The 22,907-nt window shown below is 42.8% G+C and overlaps 1 protein-coding gene across 2 annotated transcripts in view; it reads right to left on the bottom strand.

Moving 5' to 3' along the window:
* The window catches only part of ATP7A (ATPase copper transporting alpha), a 64,448-nt gene that overhangs the window by 18,296 nt on the left and 23,245 nt on the right, over positions 1-22,907 (bottom strand). For both annotated transcript variants that reach the window (XM_075940899.1, XM_075940900.1), the window contains exons 2-6: positions 19,165-19,305; positions 5,731-6,202; positions 4,137-4,874; positions 3,037-3,258; positions 693-853 (exon numbers count right to left, since the gene is read on the bottom strand). In XM_075940899.1, coding sequence (XP_075797014.1) covers positions 693-853; positions 3,037-3,258; positions 4,137-4,874; positions 5,731-6,202; positions 19,165-19,284 — 1,713 coding nt within the window. In that variant the 5' untranslated portion in view covers positions 19,285-19,305. The remainder of the gene's footprint in view (positions 1-692; positions 854-3,036; positions 3,259-4,136; positions 4,875-5,730; positions 6,203-19,164; positions 19,306-22,907) is intronic.

The following is a 22,907-nucleotide window of genomic DNA, read 5'->3' as shown; positions in this document are numbered from 1 at the left end:
TTTGCCAGACCAGGGGAGGTCATTTCTGGACCCCCTGATTCCGCCCCTCTTCCCCAGCCCGCTGGCCTCCTGGCCATCTCCTCACCTCCTGCTGACCCCACTGCCCTGCCAACCCCACTGGGCAGCCATTGCTGCCCTGACTCTGGGAACTTCAGGGCAGCCATGCGTGCTGCGCTGTGCATCTGGGTCCCTCCGGGCAGCCACGCATGCTACGCTGGGGATCTGGGTCCTGCTGGGTAGCTGAATATGCTGTGCTGTGGCCGTGGGTCCCCCTAGGCAGCTGTGTGTGCCACACTGGGGCTCTGGGACCCACCAGATAGCTGTGTGCTGCAAATCCCTGCCCCACCAAGCTACTGTAACTCCCAGCCCCACTAGGCAGCCACACGCATGTCCCCCAACACAACTGGGAAGACCTGCTGCAATGCACTGATGGCAAGCTCACTGTGTGCAGCCCACAGCTCTGCCAGCCCTACAGGGATCCTTGACATTCGCCCTCAACCAGGACTCTCTATCGGAGCATGGATGTTGCCAGACCAGAGAATCCTGGGTAAGAGAGTTTCAACCTGTACCTATTTTCTTTAAACCACACAATCCTCTGTATGGAAAGTTTTCTAGGAAATATAATCATTACACATGCATGTTAAACAGTTATAAATGATTGATATGGTTATTTATTAAAATAATCTACTTACAACAAGTTCTAAAATTCCATCTCCATCATAGTTTTCCATGACAGAAGCTCCAAATCCCATTTCACGGATTAGATCCGCGATGACTGCTGGCTCTATGATAGCAGGGTTATACCTCACTTCTGCCTTCCCTGCCATTAGAGCAACAAGCACAGAATGTATTCCTAGAAACAGACAACCAGGAAGTAGTGTTAATTAAACATTGTATTAGAACAATGTGCAAACATTTATTTTAGTAAAAATACTGTAACCTCTATCACCATATAGCGGGAGGCTAGCAATTCCACAATTTTAGTGAATGTAGGTAACAGGTAGCCTGGGCATACTGTATGGGCACTTTCAAAACAAACAATAGAATGTAGGCTCTGAGGTAACGTGTACTGGAAGAGTCTGATGGTAGGTCTACACTATGGGGGAGAGAAATCCAAGTTACACAACTTCAGCGATGTGACATCGACTTACTTAGCTCTACTTATTACATGTCTTTCCTGTGATACGTGAACAAGAAACACTCTACCTTGTGCTTCTCATTGAGGTGGAATACCAGAGTCAACAGGAGAGCAATTGGCAATTGATTTATAGTGTCTATACTAGACTTGATAAATTGACCCTCACTGAATCAATCCCAGCCCTGTCACTCCAGCCAGTAGTGAAGACAAGCCCTATGACTAGAGGTAAAGGAATTTGAGAGAAACTAAGGGAAACTGCATAGTTGGGGTAGTTAGCTAACGCTGAAAATCTGGAAGGAATTTTAAGTGTGTTGAACAAAGTGCAAGACTTACTTCTTCAGTTGGTTAATTTAAAAAACAGTTCAATTTATGATAAATTAAAGAGCTCTAAAATATTCTCAATTTTTTTTCAAAAATTGTTTTTAAGAAATTTAAGAAACACAGTTTGAAAAGGTTTTCATGCTCTCCAATATTTGTACAGGCAGTCCCCGAGTTACGCGGATCTGATTTATGTCGGATCCGCAGTTACGAACGGGGTCCTCTCCCTGGTCTCCAGCAGACCAGGGAGAGGAAGCAAAGCGGCGGAACACACGGGCAGCGGACAGCCCAGACGCGTCTGGGCTGTCCGCTGCCCGCGTGCTCCGGGGCTTTGCTACTTTTTTCGAAAAAAAACCTTGAGTCTGGACACAGCCCATGTATTTGTCTGCACAGTAGGGAGAATTAGCTAACACTGAAAATCTGGAAAGAATTTTAAGTGTGTTGAACAAAGTGCAATTGTCTAACTTCTAAGAGAGAAATAACAGAGAGAAAACAAATCTAAAACATTAACAGAAAAATGAATGCCATGTTAAAAAGAATTACTTGGCCTGTTAAAAAGCTGCAACAATTCATTTTGTACTGACCAGAGCTTTTAAGGACTTAAGATCCACTGTGTATATCATTAACAACTGCTTTGTGCTCGAAGTGCAGGAGACTCCCTGTATTGTACATTGCCAATGTGTTACACACACTGAATGCTAATTAACAACATACTATGGGACAGGCAAACAGACGTATGTACCTGGAAGTATGGGAACAGAGTTTTATATAAGCTGCAGTTACAGTGCATAGGGGAGTGATGTACTGACGAAATGAGAAGCTTAAACTTTGTTACCTTGTCTACTCTTCCTTATGCTTTGGGACTACAGCTTATAAAACTTTGTTTTCATCTCCCTAAAAATCAAAGTTGATTTTACAATGTGTTTAATCCTCTGAGTGCTAGAATTCCACTCCCGACAAGGCAGTTTAGGCTACTATCTATCAAGAGTGGCAATGGTGCAATGCAATAATTAGTGTGCCCACACTATACTCCGTAAAAGAACAGTCTGTAGGACAGGGCTACTCAACACACAGCCTGCATGCGGCCCACGGCCCATTTGTTTACGGCCCATGGTGCTGTTTGGGTTTACATGGGGCTCTACACACGGCCCGCGGGTGGGATCCTTTGAATGTGGCCTCCACTGGGAACACACTCCACAACAGTGAGGTGTCTCCCAAGTGGGGTGAGCACTGAAAGATACAAGCAGATGGGCTGGCTGGAACAGATGGGTACAGGGTGTCGGTGTTTCTAGCTCCAAGGGAGGAAGTACCAGAAGCACTGTGTGAAAGAAGCTATTTGCATAGATATTTGCATGTATATGCAACCACACTTGAATTGCGGCCTTTGACATGTGCTGAGAGTTTCATTGTGGCTTCCAATGTTGAGTAGCCCAGATGTAGGATGTACACTATAAGCAATCAAAATTCCACAGTGGGTGTTTCTCTCTGTAACCTCACATTAAAATTCCACTACAAAGGCTGTAAAGACATCTTCAGAACACATTTAAAAGTTTAACAGGTTTCACTGAAATATCTCTCACCATCTTCTCTCCTCAAATTTCTCTCAATATTTGCCACGCAGGAAGCACAAGTCATGCCAGTGACCTGGATGTAACACTTCGATGGAGTCTTTGCTTCTTGTTTATCATCATGGACTGGTGACCCTTTGGAGTGTGACGCTGTTTTGTATAGTATATTATCCTGAGAGTCTAACAACACGTCCAGTGAAGGCTGAGTTATTAATACCAATGGTTCTGTTTTTGCTGAGGGTGAGGAGGGTGGAGAAAACATCACAAATCATGAATTTACTAACAACTCATGAAAAGAGTTATAATCTGGAAACAACATAACATTAGGGATATAAACTCCCATTTAAAAAGTTAACCAGTAGGTTTAACCAGTTGACTGGGATCCCACGGCAGAGGACAGCTCCAGCCCAGCTGGGCATACCATGTCATGCCACAGGCAGGAGGGGGAACTGCTCCAGCCCGGCCTGTCACATCACACCACAGGCAAGGAGGTCTGCTCCAGTTAACCCTTTGCCTCCTACATAACTTGAGTGCATATTATTGTAGTATTCCTGACTGAGAACAGAATTTGCTCTTACCCTGTCAGACAGATGCATGAATGTGCTCTGTGGGTGCTAAATCAAATAACTCTTTAAAGCCTACCTCTGCTCTGATGCTTTGAGATCACTTCCATTAGGTACTGATTATGCAACAGATAAACTGTGATTTCTATTTTTCTTCTCAACCGTCTTCATTTTGTTACTTTTTTTACTCACTCTTGCCCACCATATTTAGCATTCCATCCTTCTGTTGTAACCTGTCTGTTTTGCTGATGGTGAGCTTTCTGGGGCAGAGAATGACTCCTGGTTATATGCCTGAATGGTACTCAACCTGATCTATATTAGGAAATTAGGTCAGTATAACTACATCACTCAAGGGTGTGAAAAATTTACCTTCTTGAGTGATGTCGCTAACATGACCTGATTCTTGGTGTAAAAGTGCTAAATTGACCTCATTCAGCAAGCTGAATCTGGATCCCTAATTCTGTCAATTTAATTCAAGACACTATGACATGTTAAATGGAAGTGAATTAGTCATACAAACACAATACAAAAATTGTAGCTTGGCATTACCTGATAAAGAAGCATCAAATCCCATATCCTCTATTGCAGATCTTAAGTCTTCTGGACAAGTTAGGAGAGGGTCATATTTTATAGTCCCATTATGATTCACAAGAGACACACATATTGATTTCACACCTGGCTTTTGGGAAATGACTCCCTCAATTGATTGCACACAAGAATTACAAGTCATTCCCTCAATATTTACCACAGTAACTTGAATAATGGACTGGTTGGTGCTGTTTAAAGCTCTCTGAGAAGACTTTACTGGAGATATCTGTGCATTGAAAAGCTCTACATTTTCATACTCATCAGGAAGACTGACTTTAAATGTCTCTGGTGATACTGCCTCTATGGCTCCTCTAAGCGCATCTATGCTGATCAAGTCTGAGTCATACTTTACAGTAGCTGTTTTCTTCTCTAAAGAAACTACTATGCTTGCTACAGATGGGAGTGCTGATATGTGGCTCTGAATATTTAAGACACATGAATTGCAGTGCATGCCGTCGACTCTAAAAACAACAGCCTTTAAGCTGTTAGTATGTTTTGGACTTGTCTGATGCATTCCCTCTGAACCTTTGGTTTGGGTGTTCTTTAAACGCTCCAGATCAATAACACCCAGAGAGAGGGGTCTGGGCTGTTTTTTGATAAATGCTGTGAAACCTGCCGCTTCAATTTGGTTTTTGATTTCTTCTGCTGTAATCATATGAGGCTGATGCACAACAACAGCTTCCTGATTGTCCAGGGAGACTAAAAATTAAACAGAAAAAAACTATTAGTGTCTTTGCTGCCATCCCCTCCTCATAATATTCCATTTAAATATCACTGACCATAGAAAGTCCTATGAGCACCGGATCAGGTCAATGGAGTAAAATTTTCAAAGTGTTTTACACTCACTGGGATGGAGTTAGGCTCTTTAGAACATAAATAATTGAAAAAGGAACTTAGGTACTTTTTAAAGAACTGTACCCAGTTTTTGAAAACTGTTTTTCTGCCTCCGGTGCCTAAGATTGCAACAGATATAACCATCTGTTGCCCATTTTTTGACCTTTTCCTAGAAGGTTCATGCCTCGCCCACAAGCATGTTAGCTATTTCTTGTATTAACATTAAAAACCCCTCTTCTATTGTAGACCCAAGTCATTTTCTTTATGTAATAGACAAATAGGGGTTTCTGCCATCTCCATTTATGACACTACCTTACATATACCATTATTGGTTATTTAAAGTTAGATGAATAAGAAGCCATTAAACGTAATTAGAGCTATGAAAAAAAATAGGAACACTAATACCCCCAACCCAATTAAAATGTAAGGCATTCGTGCAAGGCCAATAAGCTGGACTATTTTCTTATGTCTCTAGGCCTGGAAGACTCTTGAGCAGAAATGATGCACTGTATCATATGGTTTGTAAAGTAGGCAAGTGTTTATTCACTGGAGAAGAAAAAGAAACTAGAATGCTCCCGTTAAAATCTAATATCAAATCAAACTCATTTTCACTTGTGTTCCAAAACATGGAACTGGAACACAGATGAACTGTCCCTCTGAACCAGTTTGTTTCAGCATTGTTAATTAACAATCTAGATGTAAAATTAAACTGAAGTGTTACCTTTAATTCGCAGTACCCCTTTCAGTTTGCCAATCTTTCCTTCAATGGTGCTGGTGCAAGAATGGCAGGTCATCCCCACTACCTTTAACCTTAATACAACATCACATGTTTCACTAGTCCCAGATGTCTTCTCTGGTACTGCAGTATTCAAATCTAAGACCGGCATCATTTGAATAATCTGGTTGCCATTTATAATGGAAGAAATGAATGTCACAACTGCAGTCTTTTGGTCAGAGGAAATTTTAACATCCAAGATGCCTTTGATCTTTAGTAGGGTGTTACAGATCTGTTCACATGTTACAGGTGACTGAGCAGGAATGGTTAGAAAAGTAGTGTCAGGTAAGACAGGTTGTGGGTCGGAATCAGCCAAGGTAGCATCAAATCCCATGTCATCTATAACTTCCTGAAGGGACTCTGGATTCTGGAGTTTAGGGTCATAGATAATGGTTGCATTTTTTTGCTCTAGCGAAACCTTGAAAAGGAAAAAAAAAACATTAGCCAAATGCAATATTAAAAGATAGAAGCTAATATAGCCCACTAGTTTAATCTCAAATAGCTTTTAGCATGAAATTAAAGTATTAAAGTTATCTTAAATTTGGTTAAGGAAATACATGTGTGGTGTTAATCAGGACCTTTCTTTACAAGTAGAAGGCTGGCCTTGAAAATAATAAGACCAGAAAGAATAAAATAAGGAAATAGATGTCCAGTTCAAAGAATGACTAATGAGATAATGGAAAGTTTCTTTAAAAAAATGCCTCTCATTGATAAGGGTGACGGCAAATGGTTTTAAACATAACAAAAAGAATCAGTCTTAAAATGAGACAACATGGCCTTCCCAAACACATAGCAGTATTACAGTTCATGTGAACTCAGGAGCAATGGAAAACCTGATTCATAAGGAGGAGGGAAAGATACAGGGAGGAACGGCCTTGTAAATCTTATCCAAGTCAAGACTGGAAATAAAGTTGAATAGTCTCAAATTGCTGTTTACCTTAATCAGTAATTAGCAATGGCATCACTTATTTGCTGAAGAGTATTAAAAACTAAGCTCTTAAAAGGTTCATTGCTAATACCTGCCTAACCAGGCTGGAGGTGACCAATATGTAGAGCCTTATCAAATTCACAATTCATTTTGCTCATAGGCTTTTTAAAATAGTAAATTTAATTATTTCAGCTATAGAAATATGAAATTTCACAGTGTAGTAACTGAAGGCAGCAGCAGAGAAACAAGGGTGGCATGTGGTGTGTTACTTACTACCGCTGCTGTTGGGTGCTACCTTCAGAGCTGGGTATCTGGTAAACAGTCGCTGCTCAGGTCTGAATGCAGTGCAGAAATAATGCTGGCAATACAACCCCACCCTCCCAAAATACCCTAATGATCCCCCTGCAACTCCCTTTAGGTCAGGATCACCAATTTGAGAACTCTGGTCCTCCTCCCACCCCCCAAAATCAGTCTACTCTAGAGTAAAGGCACAGAAAAGACCAGATTTCACGGTTCACAATGTGTTTTTCCACGGCCATGAATTTGGTAGGGCCCTACTAATATGGTTCTACACACCAGAGATGATCAATGCCTGCCAATAATGAGGTGGCAGAGTGAGGGAAGATAACTAAGCTTTAGCAGTGTTATTGAACATGCTCAGTCCCAGCTAAGCAGTAAAACGGAGGGGCGGGGGGAGGGAGGGACTCATACCACATACCCCTCACAAGATGCTTCTGCTTAGCACCCATTGGGCATAGCCCATCGAAGTATCTTGATCAAATCGTTAAACGTTTTGTTATTGTTTGTATGTAATAAATTGCTTAGTATTTAGACAGTTTAGGCATGTTTAGAGCAATTGTATAAATATCATTTGGGCTTTTAATTTAATTTTAAAAAAAGTATGGTTAAATTAGTGTTTGTTAGTTTCCCATTCTAATTTCAAATATTAATTCCAACATCTACTTTAGTGACACTTCTCTACTGTCATTTGCCCTTTAGTGCTCACTTTGAAGGGGGTTTGAGCCTGTCTCTATGAAAACCATTACCGGTACTTAACTTATGTTCACCTGTGTTACAACTACTTGGTTGGATGCGAGAGGTTCTAACACAGAAGCAGTCAAGGGTGGCCCGTGAGCCTAGGCAAAGTAGGCAGTTGCCTAGGGTGCCACCGGCCCGGGCGCCTGATGATGACGACACAGGGCGCCCCATGATTACGTCATGGCCATTGATGGCTGTGCAGGTGGGGGCGCTGATCGTGCCTTCCACCTGGGGCGCCAGCTGCCACAGCCGGCCTCAGGCTGCTCCTAGAAGCAGTCTGCCCATTTCAGAAACTTAAGCTCTGTTATCCTGTATACACTTCTCTCAGAGCAAAATTATTACCTTGTCTCAATATTTTTTATATTAAAACCCTGAGATCTGCTGAACTGGATTAGTCATCGAAGACAAACGTATCAGATTTATTCTTAAAAAGCAGAACTACACAAAGGAGGGTAGTGAAGCACTGGAATGGGTTACCTAGGCAAGTAGTGGAGTCTCCATCCCCTTTGGTATATATGGTTGTGACTATTTTCTTCCACTATTTGATCTGAGGAAGTGGGTCTGGCCCACGAAAGCTCATCATCTAATAAACCATCTTGTTAGTCTTTAAAGTGCTACATTGTCCTGCATTTTGCTTCATCCATCCCTAGAGGTGTTTAAGTCTCGGCTTGACAAAGCCCTGGCCGTGTTTATTTAGTTGGGATTGGTCCTGCCTAGAGCAGGGGGCTGGACTTGATGACCTTCTGAGGTCTCTTCCAGCTCTATGGTTCTATGATTCTTATCTGTCACACAATGATGCAGTTATGGATTACAGGAGTGTGGGAAAAACAAGGAAGGAAAGGGTATGGAAGGAGGGCTTTGCTCTGTAACATTCTCAGGCATCTGTGGAATCTATGAATGCAGCTCTCTGCTCAAATGGAGCCTTCCATATTATCTGATCAGCATGTTGTGGAAGGCTCCATATACAGATTTGATTACAGATCAGCCTATTTTAGAAGTCGGGATGGATTATTCAGAGAAAAACTGTGGGGGGGGGGGGGGGGAATGAGGGTATGGGCAAATGGCTGAAAAAAGTCTGCAAAAGCCAGACCATTATTATTTAAAATGTATGTTAAAGTAATGCTTATATACCTTAGCTTGGTGAGTACCTCATTATTAAGGCTAAGATTTTGCAATAAATATTTTTAGTAACAATTATGGACAGGTCCCAGGCAATAAAGAAAAATTCAAGGAAGCCAGACAGGGCCAGCCCAAGGGTTTTTAGCGCCCTAGGCAAACTATGACTTTGGCATACACACATGCAACATTCAATATACAAAAAAAATGAAAAGTCTAGAATGAAATTTTACCTTTATTTACTTGGCATTCACCATGAACAACATAAAAATAAAAAGAATGTGATTTTTTTTCTGTTTTTCATTAATGCGAACACATTTATACGACAGGGTACAATCGCTGACACTTTAACGCTTTAACTATTTTGAGTTGCACACAGTCTCTCTGATTAGTGCTATAAAAAGTTGTATTTCAAGTTGCAACTGTTTTCCTCCCAAATGAACTGATTTTGGGAAACTATAAAAATCTTTATTCCTTGATACAAAATAGAGTCTGTTTTTGAGTTGTAACCCTTTTGCACTGTGTTAATTTTCTGAAAAATTGTATGCAACTATTTCAATTAAAATAGAGCTCAATTATAGTAAAGAAGAATACTATTTATGTTAAACTAAAAGATAAATTAATCAAAATGATTAATAAGAATGATAAAATGTGGAGTAAATAGCGTGTGGAAAGAGAAAAATCATGAATTTGCAATGCCATGGGACAATAGAGCATGTAACTCTCTACTTATTGAAACCTCTTCTGGTGCGTTACTGAGCATATAATGACATCATAGTAACATACATACACACACATACATAAAATAAATGTTAGTTTCTTTTATCATTTCAGTGTTCACTTAAAACTACTTAAAAGAATAAACAGAATTTACTATTACCTATGACCGGGTGTAGCAACCTTGCACTGGGCTGGAAGCAGTCATCCAGGGCTATATGGCTGAGAGAGCCCCACCCCCACAGCCCTGCTGGAAGGAGCTTCTGCCATAGCTCAGGAGGAGGAAGTGGAGGAGAAGCAGACAGATGCCACAGCAGAGGACAGCCAGCAGAGACTGGATGGGGAAGTGACCAGCTTGGAGGACGCAGGTGGGGAAGAGGCCGGCAATCCTGAACAGGGTAGGAAGTAGCTCAAGGTGGGGAATTGGAACTCCTCGGGAGCTCAACATGTTTTGGGCCGATTACCTGCTGAGCTAGTGGTGGGACACACCTACAACTGACAGGACCCTGGGCTGGCACCTGGTGGAGAGGGAGGGCCCAGGTCCCCTTACTCCCACTCCATTAACCCCCAAGGAGGGCATCACACTACTACTGGTTTGTGCCAGCAGGCCTTACTGCCCTGCAATAGGGAGCACTTGCTACTAACTTAGCCTTTGGGCCCTGATTGGGGGCTGCTACTGACTCAGTTTTTGGGGCCTACTGACTGGCTGACAGGTGCTGCTATTGATTAGAACTAAACTGGACTGTAGCCACTACAGTGTGGAGCACACCAGGCGGGGCCTGATTGGCTCAACACCCTGCCTCCAAGAGGGCCAGGCTTACCACCCTGTGACATTATCAAACACTTTTTCAATTAGTATGGAAAGGAATATATACGTTAAGTGGTATTTGTTAACATTAGCAGTCAGGTGTTCAAAAATCAGGGTTTTACTATTACTTTAACAGTAGCAGTCTACAATTTGGTTAAAACTAGGGATGTTAAAAAGTGGTTAACTAAGTAATCATGTAACAGCTGAGTATCTTAGGGTATGTCTACACTACCCCGCTAGTTCGAACTAGCGGGGGTAATGTAGTCATTCGCAGTTGCAAATGAAGCCCGGGATTTGAATATCCCAGGCTTCATTTGCATGAAGCCGGCCGGCGCCATTTTTAAATGCCGGCTAGTTCGTACCCCGTGCCGCGTGGCTACACGCGGCACAGGGTCCGAACTAGCCGGCATTTAAAAATGGCGCCGGCCAGCTTCATGCAAATGAAGCCCGGGAAATTCAAATCCCGGGCTTCATTTGCAACTGGGGATGACTACATTAGCCCGGCTAGTTCGAACTAGCGGGGTAGTGTAGACATACCCTTAGGGATTACACAGGTACATGCTGAGGGCTCTGCAGTATATAAAGCTTATGTTGCACAGCCTGCCGCACATCCAGCTCCCCAGAAGCAGGGCCAGAAACTAGCATGCGCTGGGAGCCCGCTTCTGGCTGCTGGCCCTACCCCCGGGGAGCCAGCTAAGCTGCAGGTTCTGCAATATAAGTTTTATACTGCGGAGCCCACAGCGCAAGGCAGCAGTCAGCTCCCGCCTGCTGAGCTGACAAAGGAGGTGCTGTTGTCATCATGGACAGGCCTGACTACCAAAAGGAGGCTGCTAGACAACTCTCCAATACCAAATTCTATAGGCCTCTTTCCTCAGGTCCCATTAAGGAATACGCTAAGAAACTGCACCATCTGCTCAGGACACTCCCTACACAAGCACAGGAACAAATTGACACACCCGTAGAGCCCCGACCAGGGTTGTTCTATCTATTACCCAAGATCCACAAACCTGGAAATCCCGGATGCCCCATCATCTCGGGCATTGGCACTCTCACTGAAGGACTGTCTGGATATGTTGACTCTCTACTCAGACCCTACGCCACCAGCACTCCCACTTACCTCCGCGACACTACGGATTTCCTGAGAAAACTACAATGCATTGGTGCTCTTCCAGAAAACACCATCCTAGCCACCATGGATGTAGAGGCTCTTTACACAAACATCCCACATGCAGATGGAGTACGAGCTGTCAGGAACAGTATCCCTGATGATGCCACAGCACAACTGGTGGCTGAACTCTGTGAATTTATCCTCACACACAACTATTTCAGATTTGGTGACAATATATACCTCCAGACCAGCGGCACTGCTATGGGCACCTGCATGGCCCCACAATACGCCAACATTTTTATGGCTGACCCGGAACAACGCTTCCTCAGCTCTCGTCCACTTATGCCCCTTCTCTACCTACGCTACATCGATGACATCTTCATCATCTGGACCCATGGGAAGGAGACTCTGGAAGAATTTCACCACGATTTCAACAGGTTCCACCCCACCATCAACTTCAGCATGGACCAGTCTACATGGGAGGTCCATTTCCTGGACACCACGGCGCAAATAAGTGATGGTCACATCAACACCACCTTATACCGAAAGCCTAAGGACCACTATACTTACCTGCATGCTTCCAGCTTCCATCCTGGACACACCACACGATCCATTGTTTACAGCCAAGCACTAAGTTACAACCACGTATGCTCCAACCCCTCAGACAGAGACCTACACCTACAAGATCTTCAACAAACATTCTGTAAACTACGATACCCACACGAGGAAATGAGGAGACAGATTGACAGAGCCAGACGTGTACCCAGAAGCCTCCTGCTACAGGACAAGCCCAAGAAAGAAACCAACAGAACACCACTGGCCATCACCTACAGTCCTCAGCTAAAACCTCTCCAACGTATCGTCAGTGATCTACAACCCATCCTGGACAATGATCCCTCACTTTCACAGGCCTTGGGAGGCAGGCCAGTCCTTGCCCACAGACAACCCGCCAATCTGAAACATATTCTCACCAGCAACTACACGCCGCACCATAATAACTCTAACTCAGGAACCAATCCATGCAACAAACCTCGGTGCCAACTCTGCCCACATATATACACCAGCAACACCAACACAGGACCTAACCAGATCAGCCATACTGTCACTGGTTCATTCTACTGCACATCTACTAACGTAACATATGCCATCATGTGCCAACAATGCCCCACTGCTATATACATCGGCCAAACTGGACAGTCCCTACGTAAAAGAATCAATGGACACAAATCAGATATTAGGAATGGCAACATACAAAAACCTGTAGGGCAGGGGTGCCCAAACTTTTTTCAAAGAGGGCCAGATTTGATGAAGTGAACATGCATGAGGGCCGACCATTTTGCCTGACATTCTTTGAACCATTAAAATTAAATGCAAATTAACTATTTTATGCAAAGTTTATTGCAAACAGCATACTTTTCATTTCGTCACATGGATGACAAATCTAAACAGGTGTTAAATCACTCTGCCTTTCATATCTGAAGGCCAGATGAAAAAAAATCCAGGAAGCTGAAATATATGTCAGGAACATTGTAAAGTACATTACATATTATTGGTAATAAAGGTTGTCTGTCAACTTTTAAGTTCAAAAATTATGAACAGGAACATAACACCAAGTATACATGTTGTGTCCAAATATATTTATAACTGATTTAGACCAACTGACATTAACTGAGATTTTACAATGTATTCATCTCAATACATATGGATTCGTTGGGGGCCATAAAAGATAGATATTGCCAAATTACCTGTGGGGCCGTATTAAACCGGAACACGGGCCGCAATTGGCCCCCGGGCCGGACTTTGGACATGCCTGCTGTAGGGGAACACTTCACTCTTCCTGGACACACAATTGCAGATCTAAAGGTAGCCATCCTGCAGCAAAAAAGCTTCAGGACCAGACTTCAAAGAGAAACTGCTGAGCTACAGTTCATCTTCAAGTTGACACAATCAACTCAAGATTAAACAAAGACTGTGAATGGCTCGCTAACTACGAAAGCAGCTTCTCCTCTCTTGGAATTCACACCTCCAGATCAGCTACTAGAAGTGGGCCTCCCTGATTGGATCCACCTCGTCATCTCCACCCTGATTCTGGCCTGCATATTTATACCCTACCTTTGGAAATGTCCACTACATGCATCTGACGAAGTGGGTCTTTGCCCACGAAAGCTTATGCTCCAACACTTCAGTTAGTCTATAAGGTGCCACAGGACTCCTCGCCGCTTTTGAAAGGTTACTGAGACAATTTCATAATGTGCTAACTACAAATGTTAAAACAAACCAAGATTTGTTCACTTTTATTATATTTGCTTACTCAATTTGAAAAATGTAATAATTTACAATGCTCCTCTCATTTACAGTGCTCCAGAAACTCTGGAAGGACAGGGTAGGAGTCGCTGAGCACGAGGTCCAGTTTTTCCTCCAAGAGTACTCCGGCCTGGGTGCACCCATGGGAATGCCAGATCAGAGATGTTGCTGAACTATGGAAGTCTGGACTATAGAGGTTGAACCTGTCTTCACATTATAACAAGCAAAAATACATAAGGCCTGCTTGCTAATATCTAACAATTACACAAAAATGTGGGATTATTTCTTACCACTAGGCCAAGAAATATTTATAGTCTAATTATTCTCCCTATCTTCTAATTCCTGATATTGACCTATAATTATTGAAAACAAGCTTATTCTATTAGAATTTGTACAGACTCCATAATTTCATATTTGTGAGAGTAACATTTCACCTTTGCTTGTATTGAAAATGTAGTTTCCTCTGCATGTCTCTTTCCCTAACATCAGCATTTAAGGGATGTTCCTCCTTTCATGCCTATTACTTAGGTATGTACAGGCAGTCCCCGGGTTACGTACAAGATAGGGACTGTAGGTTTGTTCTTAAGTTGAATTTGTATGTAAGTCGGAACTGGTACATATTGTAGGGGAAACTCTAGCCAAACATTTCTCCAGAGCTCAGTTTTATTCTCCCACACCTCACTTCCCTCAGTCCTTTATTCTCAAGCTGAGGTGTCTGCTGAGAAAAGCCGCTCCGCATCTCCCTGGTCTGCTTGGGGGGGAGGGGGGCGCTAGCTTCGCATCTCCCTGGTCTGCTGGGGGGAAGCAGCTAGTGCGGGGGTTGCCTCACCCTGTTTGTAAGTAGGGATCCGATATAAGTCGGATCCATGTAACCCGGGGACTGCCTGTATTTAGCAGTAAACCTTGCCATAAAAATTACATATTTCTGGAAAAAATTAGCAGCTGCCCAGAGCGGTGCTGGACAAATTATTAGCACAGTGTTTTCTTTTTAATTTTATCTGCTACATTTTGTAATGTCATGTTTAACTATCTATATTTTACAGATGTGTGTGCCTGTCTGAGCTGCTCTCTAAGTCTCTGTTCAAGAACTTCTCCTTATCGGTAATAGCTAGGACCACCAAATTTGGTAGGCAGCTTCCTCTTATCCTAACTTAAAGTAACGTCAGGGTTTGGTGGTGTCAGGAAAATGAGATGTGCACAGAATTTGATTGTTTTCCATAACATCGAAAGGGAGGGGACCGAGCAGAGAGACACTGTACTTACAATCACCACTGAGGGCAGGGAGCATAGGAGACAGCTATACTGCAGATTGACCACTGGGGGCATTCACAGTACCAAGGGAGTGGCCATCTGGGTACAGGGCTCACCATCTTGCCTGCCACCAGCCCAGATAAGTGGCCTCCCACCCGTAAGCCACTACCCTCAGGTCCTTGGCCCCGGGCAATGCGGGCTGTGCCTGAAGAGCACCAAAGGGAAACCTGTGTGTCTCACCTCCCCTTCTCCCCCCCCCCCCCCCCCCCCCCCCAATGTGTGGTAAATCTTCTAGTTGAGGTCATAATTTAAAATGAAAAGAGGAAGTTTGCATAAACAGTTTATTGAGGAAACTGTTATCTGTGTAGGAAACCTTCAGTTCCTCATATGGTTTTTAATTCCTCTATGGAATAGGCCTCTTTTTGTTCTGCATTTTTACAATAACTAGTACTATGAGGCACTACTGTAATACAAATAAACAACAAATGGCATAATATACTCAAAGACGATTTTGAGTGGGGACAGACTGAAAACTGAAATGATAGTACAAAAATTCTTTTTGTTTACTTACTGCCCAGAGTTGTATGTCAACTATTAGAGCAACATACAATAGAAGAAACAAGCAACTTTGTTGCATCCTACTTGTATTCCAAGCAAGTCCGTGCGTTCTGAATAGAACTGGTTACAAGGACAATCTAACTGAAAAGATACATGTATGGAAAAACATTTTTATAAGGGGTTTTCCTATTTATCTAGTACCACTGCAATATGGTACCTGCTGCAATATGACAGAAACTCCGCCAAGTAAACAAGCTCTCTATCCAAAGAGCTTGCAATCCAAAGACATGAATGAATACTATGCAGAACAGTAAATCATTATAGCTGGAATGCTTCACAGAACAGGTGGGTTTTCAGAACACTGTGAATGAGAAGACAGATAAAAAGGAATGGTTATGAGAAGTTTAGGTGGAGCACAGGGATGAAGAAGGCTGTAAGGGAGAAATGGTGGCTGTTGCAGACAGAGTTCTGAAAGTCAGGAGAAGTTTCAATTCTAGGAGGAAAAGTCAAATAGTCAAGAAGAGATGGGTTATTTATTAAAGAAATGGACAGAGCAGAATGTGTTATCAGAAGCAACATTTGAGATAAGAGAGAAGATTCAGTCCTCTGAAGAGGGATACCACCGAGGGCTAGCACCAAATAGGGATAGAGAGGATCAAATTCTACTGAAGGAGACAGCTTTATAATTCAACATGAGAACCATTTAAAAAAAAGGGGAGGAGGATCCTTTTTTTTTAAGTTTAGGAAGTCTGTGAAACTGCAAATCTGGTATTAACCTTTCACATCATGTGGTAAAAATATCTCCAATTTAATTTGCTCCTAGTTGTCATGGAATCAAATATTATTATTTCAATTTCCAAAAGGGCAAACCAATACCAGCCATAGGCCCAACACATTATCTTCCAATTTTATCTTTTCCTTGGGCAAAATACAACTAGAAGACCATTGCTGTGATCAAATTACATCAGTGTAATCACTTTAATGACTACTTTTCTCCTTTTCTGTCATCAATTATGCAATTTGGCAGAATGAATAATAAGGACACAGTAGTTTACTGGTTTTTTTACAATTGGAGACAAAATAACCCAAATTAAAGATCTGTGTGGCTGCATTAGACATCCAATATATGTTTCCTTTGCTGACCTATCTGATAACCCTTAAACACAATACTGTACTGCCTTATTATTCAGAGATTACCCCTGAGCGAAAGGAAGAACCAATCTGTCCACTTAACTCAATGTTCTGTTTCTGTAACGTGGTATTAAGTATGATTTCTTGATTTTCATTATAAACCTCTTCCACTTAAACTTGTATTCACAACAATTTTTTTTGTGGCAAATATAGTTTGGCAAGAGCTGTATTAGAATATTTCTAACCCACTGTTTCAAAACAAAGTGGTTAATGCCTGTCTCTTGAACAACCATTTCACAGTGTACTTGCTACTAATAGGGTTATACAGAATGTTATTTTCAGGGAAGTCATGAATCATTCCTAGCATAGGCTTTTGTGTAAAATTTTTAGGAGTTTGGTAGAAAAATTTAAACCATAAAATGTTATATTTCAGAAGGTCAAGCCTTTCAATTGCAGTTTCCAAAAGGACAAATGTCCAAAGGCACCAAGGGAAAGATACTAAAATAGTATTTCTCATTCATTTCATTCTTCATTTTACTTCACTTGGTGGAGGTTTATTAATTGGTCTGATCTCATGTGTTCAATGTTACTATTAAAGTAGCATCTCCTTTGCTAAAAACAATTAACGATTGATTTTGCTAGTGAATGTTTTTTGTTACTAGAATCAATCAAGTTCAAATTCTGATAACACACTATGCAGATCAAAAGTAGGATCAAGACTAGAGTAAATATAACTGATGTTCACAGATCTCTGTAGTCAGTATCAACTCTTAGATTAGGCAGAAGTAACTCGTACTAGCTGGGTGCATCATCTCTCTGGTAAAAAGCTGCCTATTACAACTAGTTATAGCCAAAAATAGGCTCCATTGTTCTGGTAAGCCCAATGTTTGTCTAGATCATATCTGTTAAGATGGAAATACTTTCCTACAGAAACCCAGGGCACACTGTATTATGCAGAATCATTTCCTTTCCGTAGACTGTTAACCTCAATTTTCAGGGGAAAACTTCACTTATGCTTCAAGGAGTTAGGATTAAACAGCATACTGTTGCTGTAACTGGTAAAATTAAATATTCTTTCTGGCACCAAACAAGTCATAAGTCTAGAATCACTTTATTTGTTGACAAACATATTGTAAAATGGATGTATTGGTTAGAACAGAAGAGGTTAAAAATACTCTCCAATTACTTTTGTTTTAAGTTAGGTAGATTCTCTTCCCCCACGCCTGCCCGTCCGAATAGCCCAAATTACAAGAGCTGGATTCCTTGTTTGAGCCATAGTGATAGAGATGTAGCCGTGTTAGTCTGGTGTAGCTGAAACAAAATACAGGACTATGTAGCACTTTAAAGACTAACAAGATGGTTTATTAGATGATGAGCTCTGAGGAAGTGGGTCTGGCCCATGAAAGCTCATCATCTAATAAACCATCTTGTGAGTCTTTAAAGTGCTACATAGTCCTGTATTTTGTTTGAGCCAGAAACTCTGAAGATTAAAGTCGTGTCAAATTCATATGAAGTTTTGATTAAAAGTAGATCCATTCCTTCTCCTAAAAGCTCAATTTCTTTTAAAAACTCTTTTGTATAGTAATAATTAACTTAGTAAGGAATAAAAGCAGCTACTTTTTTCCCTTCAAAGAGCACAAAGCGGCTAATACCATCTCTTAGTCCCATATAAACATAGTGGGAAAGAAAAGGAAATTCTGAAAACCTGGCAAGGCCACCAAAAATCTCCCCTTTCCTTAGCATTCCTCCCCCTCCCCATTCAAGTTCCACCGTGCAGTAACATTGCTTTTCCTGGTGAAAGGCACCATGATTAATTAGCTTGAGATTCCATACCCAACACAACACACACCCTCCTTTCACAGGTGAGATAAGCTGCCTCACTGCCCTGGCCAGTATGAAAGAAAAGACCTAAAGAGGTTTAGGGTAAAACAGCCACAGGAAGGCAAAAATGTAGCCTACTGGATAGAACATTTAGGAATTTAGGAGAACTTAGGAAAGTCACTTCGCTTCAGTTTGTCCATCTGTAAAATGATAATAATAATGCTTATCTCCTTTGTAAAGGTGTTCTGAGATATCTAATGGAAAGTCTATGCAGGAGCTAAGTGTTATTACTACTATTATACTAGAATTAAAAGTACAACACCACCACTTTCCCTGTAGTTTGACTTCTAACAGCTCTCTTCTTTTTGACTTTACACTGTTTTCTCTCCTCTGTTTTCTATACATTACCATTGCTGAATTCAGTCAAGTATAAGGGAAAAGGTGCTTTAGAAAAAAATTATATGAACTGACATCAGTTGCTAGAAAAATGTATGTATTTTTAAGTCCTTTCCTCCTCTGCTGCATACTTCAGATCAATCTTTATCATGGCTTGCCCCATTAGAACAAAGTATCACATAGAAGATTGACAGAATTACTTACTTTGATATCATGAATTCCATTCATTTTCCCAATGTATTTTTCAATGGTTTCAACACAAGAATTGCATGTCATCCCCTCCACAGAGATTCCCACGGACCTTGCCTTCACTGATGGATCCATTCTGCTTCAGTCTTCACATTCCTATTAGTCAAAAGGAAATACTGAGACATTAATTAAAAAGAAAAATCAATCCAACCTCATATTTGCATTCAAACTAAAAAACAAGGTGACCTTCCTAACATATGATATTGTACTGGGCACATATAAATTAAATACAAGTAATAACTTGTTGGGGACAAGGAAATGCAGAAAACAGATAGCTAAAGGAAACCTTGAACCACTTAATATACATCCTTTCCCTTTGAATTATATATTACTAGAGGTTGAACCTCCCAAATCCAGAACTTTCTGGTCTCGCAACATCCATGATCCGGCAGGGTTAGATCATAAAGCCCGGGAGGCCAGGAGTGGAAGCCAGTCAGGAGAACACATGGGGCTGGGGAGCCCTGGCTGGAGAACCCCAGTGTCAGTGGGCTAGGAGAAGGAAGGTGGAAGCAGGCGCAAGCCCCACCAAACGCACAGCTTCTGGGGGAATCGGCAGTGGCAGCCAGAAGCCTCGTATGGAGGAGAGGGATGGTGGGAACTGAAGCCAGCAGGCTCCTGCTTCAACTCCACTCATGTGGGGCAGGGGCTGGCATCAGCAGCCCGCTTAATCGGTTAACCATTTAAAACTCAGGTTTAACAAGTTAACTGATTGACCAGGATTTTGCAATCAATTTTTGGTTTTCAGCAAATAACACGCTCCCTAAGCCCCTGCTGTCCCTGAGCCCTCTTTCACCATTCCATCAGACAGGTCAGTTTTGAGGACTGTACTTCCATTCATACCAGCCAGAGAGTGCCATGGGGCCGCTGGAGTCCGCCATCCAGGTGCTGGTGGGCTGGATCCTAGCCAGCCTACCCGAACCTGCCAGCCGGACTCCCCGTGCTCCTCATGAGATACGGCCTCCAATCCACACTTGGCCTGTGGGTTGCTAACTTATTCCGTATTTGGAGCAGTTTCTGGCTGTCACATGGGAGTGACTGTTACAATAAATAAAGCCTGTTACAAACACTGGAGCTGGGGTTCAAGAATCCCTATTCTGCAAGCAGAGCTCTGCCCCAGTGGGATCAACTGGGGGGAGGAGCCAGCTGCCCTCCTGTCCCTTGTGGCCTAGCCAAGCGACTGGGCAAACCTGAGTCAGAATTGTCCCCAACTGCAGGGGAAGGTGTGGCTGGGTGCCTGGGAGCAGCCCTGCACTGGGGGCGGAGGGGGCTGAGACTTGCCCTGCTTGGGGGCCAGGGTGCTGAGAGCCTGGGAGCTCCAGACTGCGAGCTGCCCTGCACTGCGTGAGAGGGGGCCACTGGGAGCTGTCCTGGCTGGGGGCATGATCAGTGCACTGGAGAACAATCCCAAAGAGACTTCTGTGACCATGCCCCGTCAAAAGGATTTCTTGAACAGACAGACAGACACACACAGACAGACAAACTCTCTAAAATACATAGTAGAATAAGTATTCAGGAAGAAAAGAGTTCATATATTTATAACTTGCTCTGTACTATAGCCAAGAAAATTTAATTTCATGCATCAGCTATGAATCATTAGCGTTCTACCTCCAAGCAAAAACACCAATAAGATGTGTCTTTTCGTAATGTAAATTACCATGGCACTGGTTAAAATATGAAGGAGAGAAAAATATGTGGGAAGTTAATTCTCCCACAGGTACATTTGTTTTATGCATTGTTGTGACACCCACAAGAACAGCGACCAGAGTGGACATAATCCTAAAACATATTTTTGGAAAAGATAAGGGGGCTTTTTTTTTTTTTACATGTCCTTGATACTCCTTTTCTTACTGCCACCTAGCAGGATGTTGAATTCATTTCTATTTCCGTAAATGCTAAAATGTATTGAACCAAGTAACTAATGGAAAGTAATTAAAACTGAATTTTCAAGCTTGATAATTAAACTGGGAGAAGTAAACAAAAGCAGAATTTGAGGCAAAATATTTAGATTATGCAAGCAGTTGGAAAAAATAAGTCTCAGAAAAAAAGCTTTGAAACCAGAAGAAAGAGGGGGAGGAATTTATATCTTTTATAAATTAAAGTTGCAGACATCTGACTAGGAAACAGTATGGCTGTGTCTACACTGGCCCCTTCTTCGGAAGAGGCATGCTAATTTCTAACTTTGGAATAGGGAAATCCGCGGGGGATTTAAATATCCCCCGCAGGATTTAAATAAACATGGCCGCCGCTTTTTTTCCGGCTTGGGGAAAAGCCGGAAAAGAGCGTCCCGACTGGCGTGATCCTCCAGAATAAAGCCCTTTTCCGGAGGATCTCTTATTCCTACTTTCAATACCCAGTAAGAGAGGGTTACTCACTTTTGCAGTAACAGAGATTCTTCAAGTTGGTTGTCTCAGTGGGTACCCCACCTTAGGTGTTTGGGCACCACTGTGTGCCAAGTTGGAGATGCCCTCCAGCAGGCTGTGCATGCGGAGCAGACAGCACATTCCCTTTGTTCCTTTCCTGCCCCAGAAGAAATGACTGATGTCTGAAGCAAAAGGGAGGAAGGGTGGATGCTGAAGCACCCACAGGGACAACCATCTCGAGGAACCTCCATTACTGCAAAAGGTGAGTAAACCTCTCTTCTTCTTTGAGGAGTGTCCCAGTGGGCAGGGCTTGCTTGAGCCATACCTGCGTCCCGGACAGCGGGTGCGCGACGCATGTGCAGCTCCGCCTCCAGGCGCACAGTTCATGCGTGGGCCCGCCCCCCCGGTGCACTGCGCTCCTTACAACTGCAATCGGGTGCAAGGCACCAGACTGCAGCTCTAAGGGGCGCCGTGTGGCCCCCGGCCCTGGATGCATGGCACCTGATGGCAGCTCTAAGGGGTGCAGCACAGCTGGGTGCGCGGCGCCCCTTACAGCTGTCATCAGGCAACCCCCATAGCTTGGCGCCCCGGGCAGCTGCCCGGCTAGCCCCCCCGCCCCCGCCTGTGGGTGCTACACCTTAAGTGACTATAGAGCAGTACCCATGATTGGAGGCGGGTGCTTTGGCTAGTCAGTATTCTGGACTGTGGCCAGGACAAGTTGCCTGAAACTAGTGGACGGATAAGTGTCAAGAGCAAATGTCTGACAAACATATGGGCAGAGGATGATAGAAGGGTACTATATGCTGGCGAAATAACTGACAGGAACGAGGTTGCTTTAAGCGAAGAAGTATCATCAGACTCTTGACCTGACCATCAAAATGTTTTCTCAAATTTGAAGGCTGGAGAGTAGAGGGCTGGTCAGGGGTCTGCCTCTGTCACGTTTGGTGTTGCCTCCTCTTATTGTCGAAATCCCTCTGAGTTTGAGTAAAAGGCAAAGGTTTGTAGCACTGTGTAAAATATCTTTCCTGTTTGTGTTTTCATGCAGGGATATGGATACCGAGTGTCTTTAATGTGGCCTGGGAGTGACATGTTGGTGGTGTCTGCAAACAATTTGGAGCCCTGGAAAGGAAGGTCTTCAACCATGGGCTGTACTTCATGAGGAAAACTGGAAAGATGAAGCCATGTTAACTTCATCACAACAGCCGTCACAATGGACCGAGATGCAGTGTTGGATGCATCTAATGCAGCCTGCAATGCTGAGAGAGAAATCAGGGTGCCCTCGCTTATACTGGCCCTGAACTGTTCCTTTTTGTCATTGAGAAAACTGTCAATAAAATG

Source organism: Pelodiscus sinensis, chromosome 13 (assembly GCF_049634645.1).
Source record: "Pelodiscus sinensis isolate JC-2024 chromosome 13, ASM4963464v1, whole genome shotgun sequence".
Lineage (NCBI taxonomy): Eukaryota > Metazoa > Chordata > Testudines > Trionychidae > Pelodiscus > Pelodiscus sinensis.
Note: the sequence above shows the minus strand (reverse complement) of the source record. Positions and strands in the feature narration are given on the sequence as shown.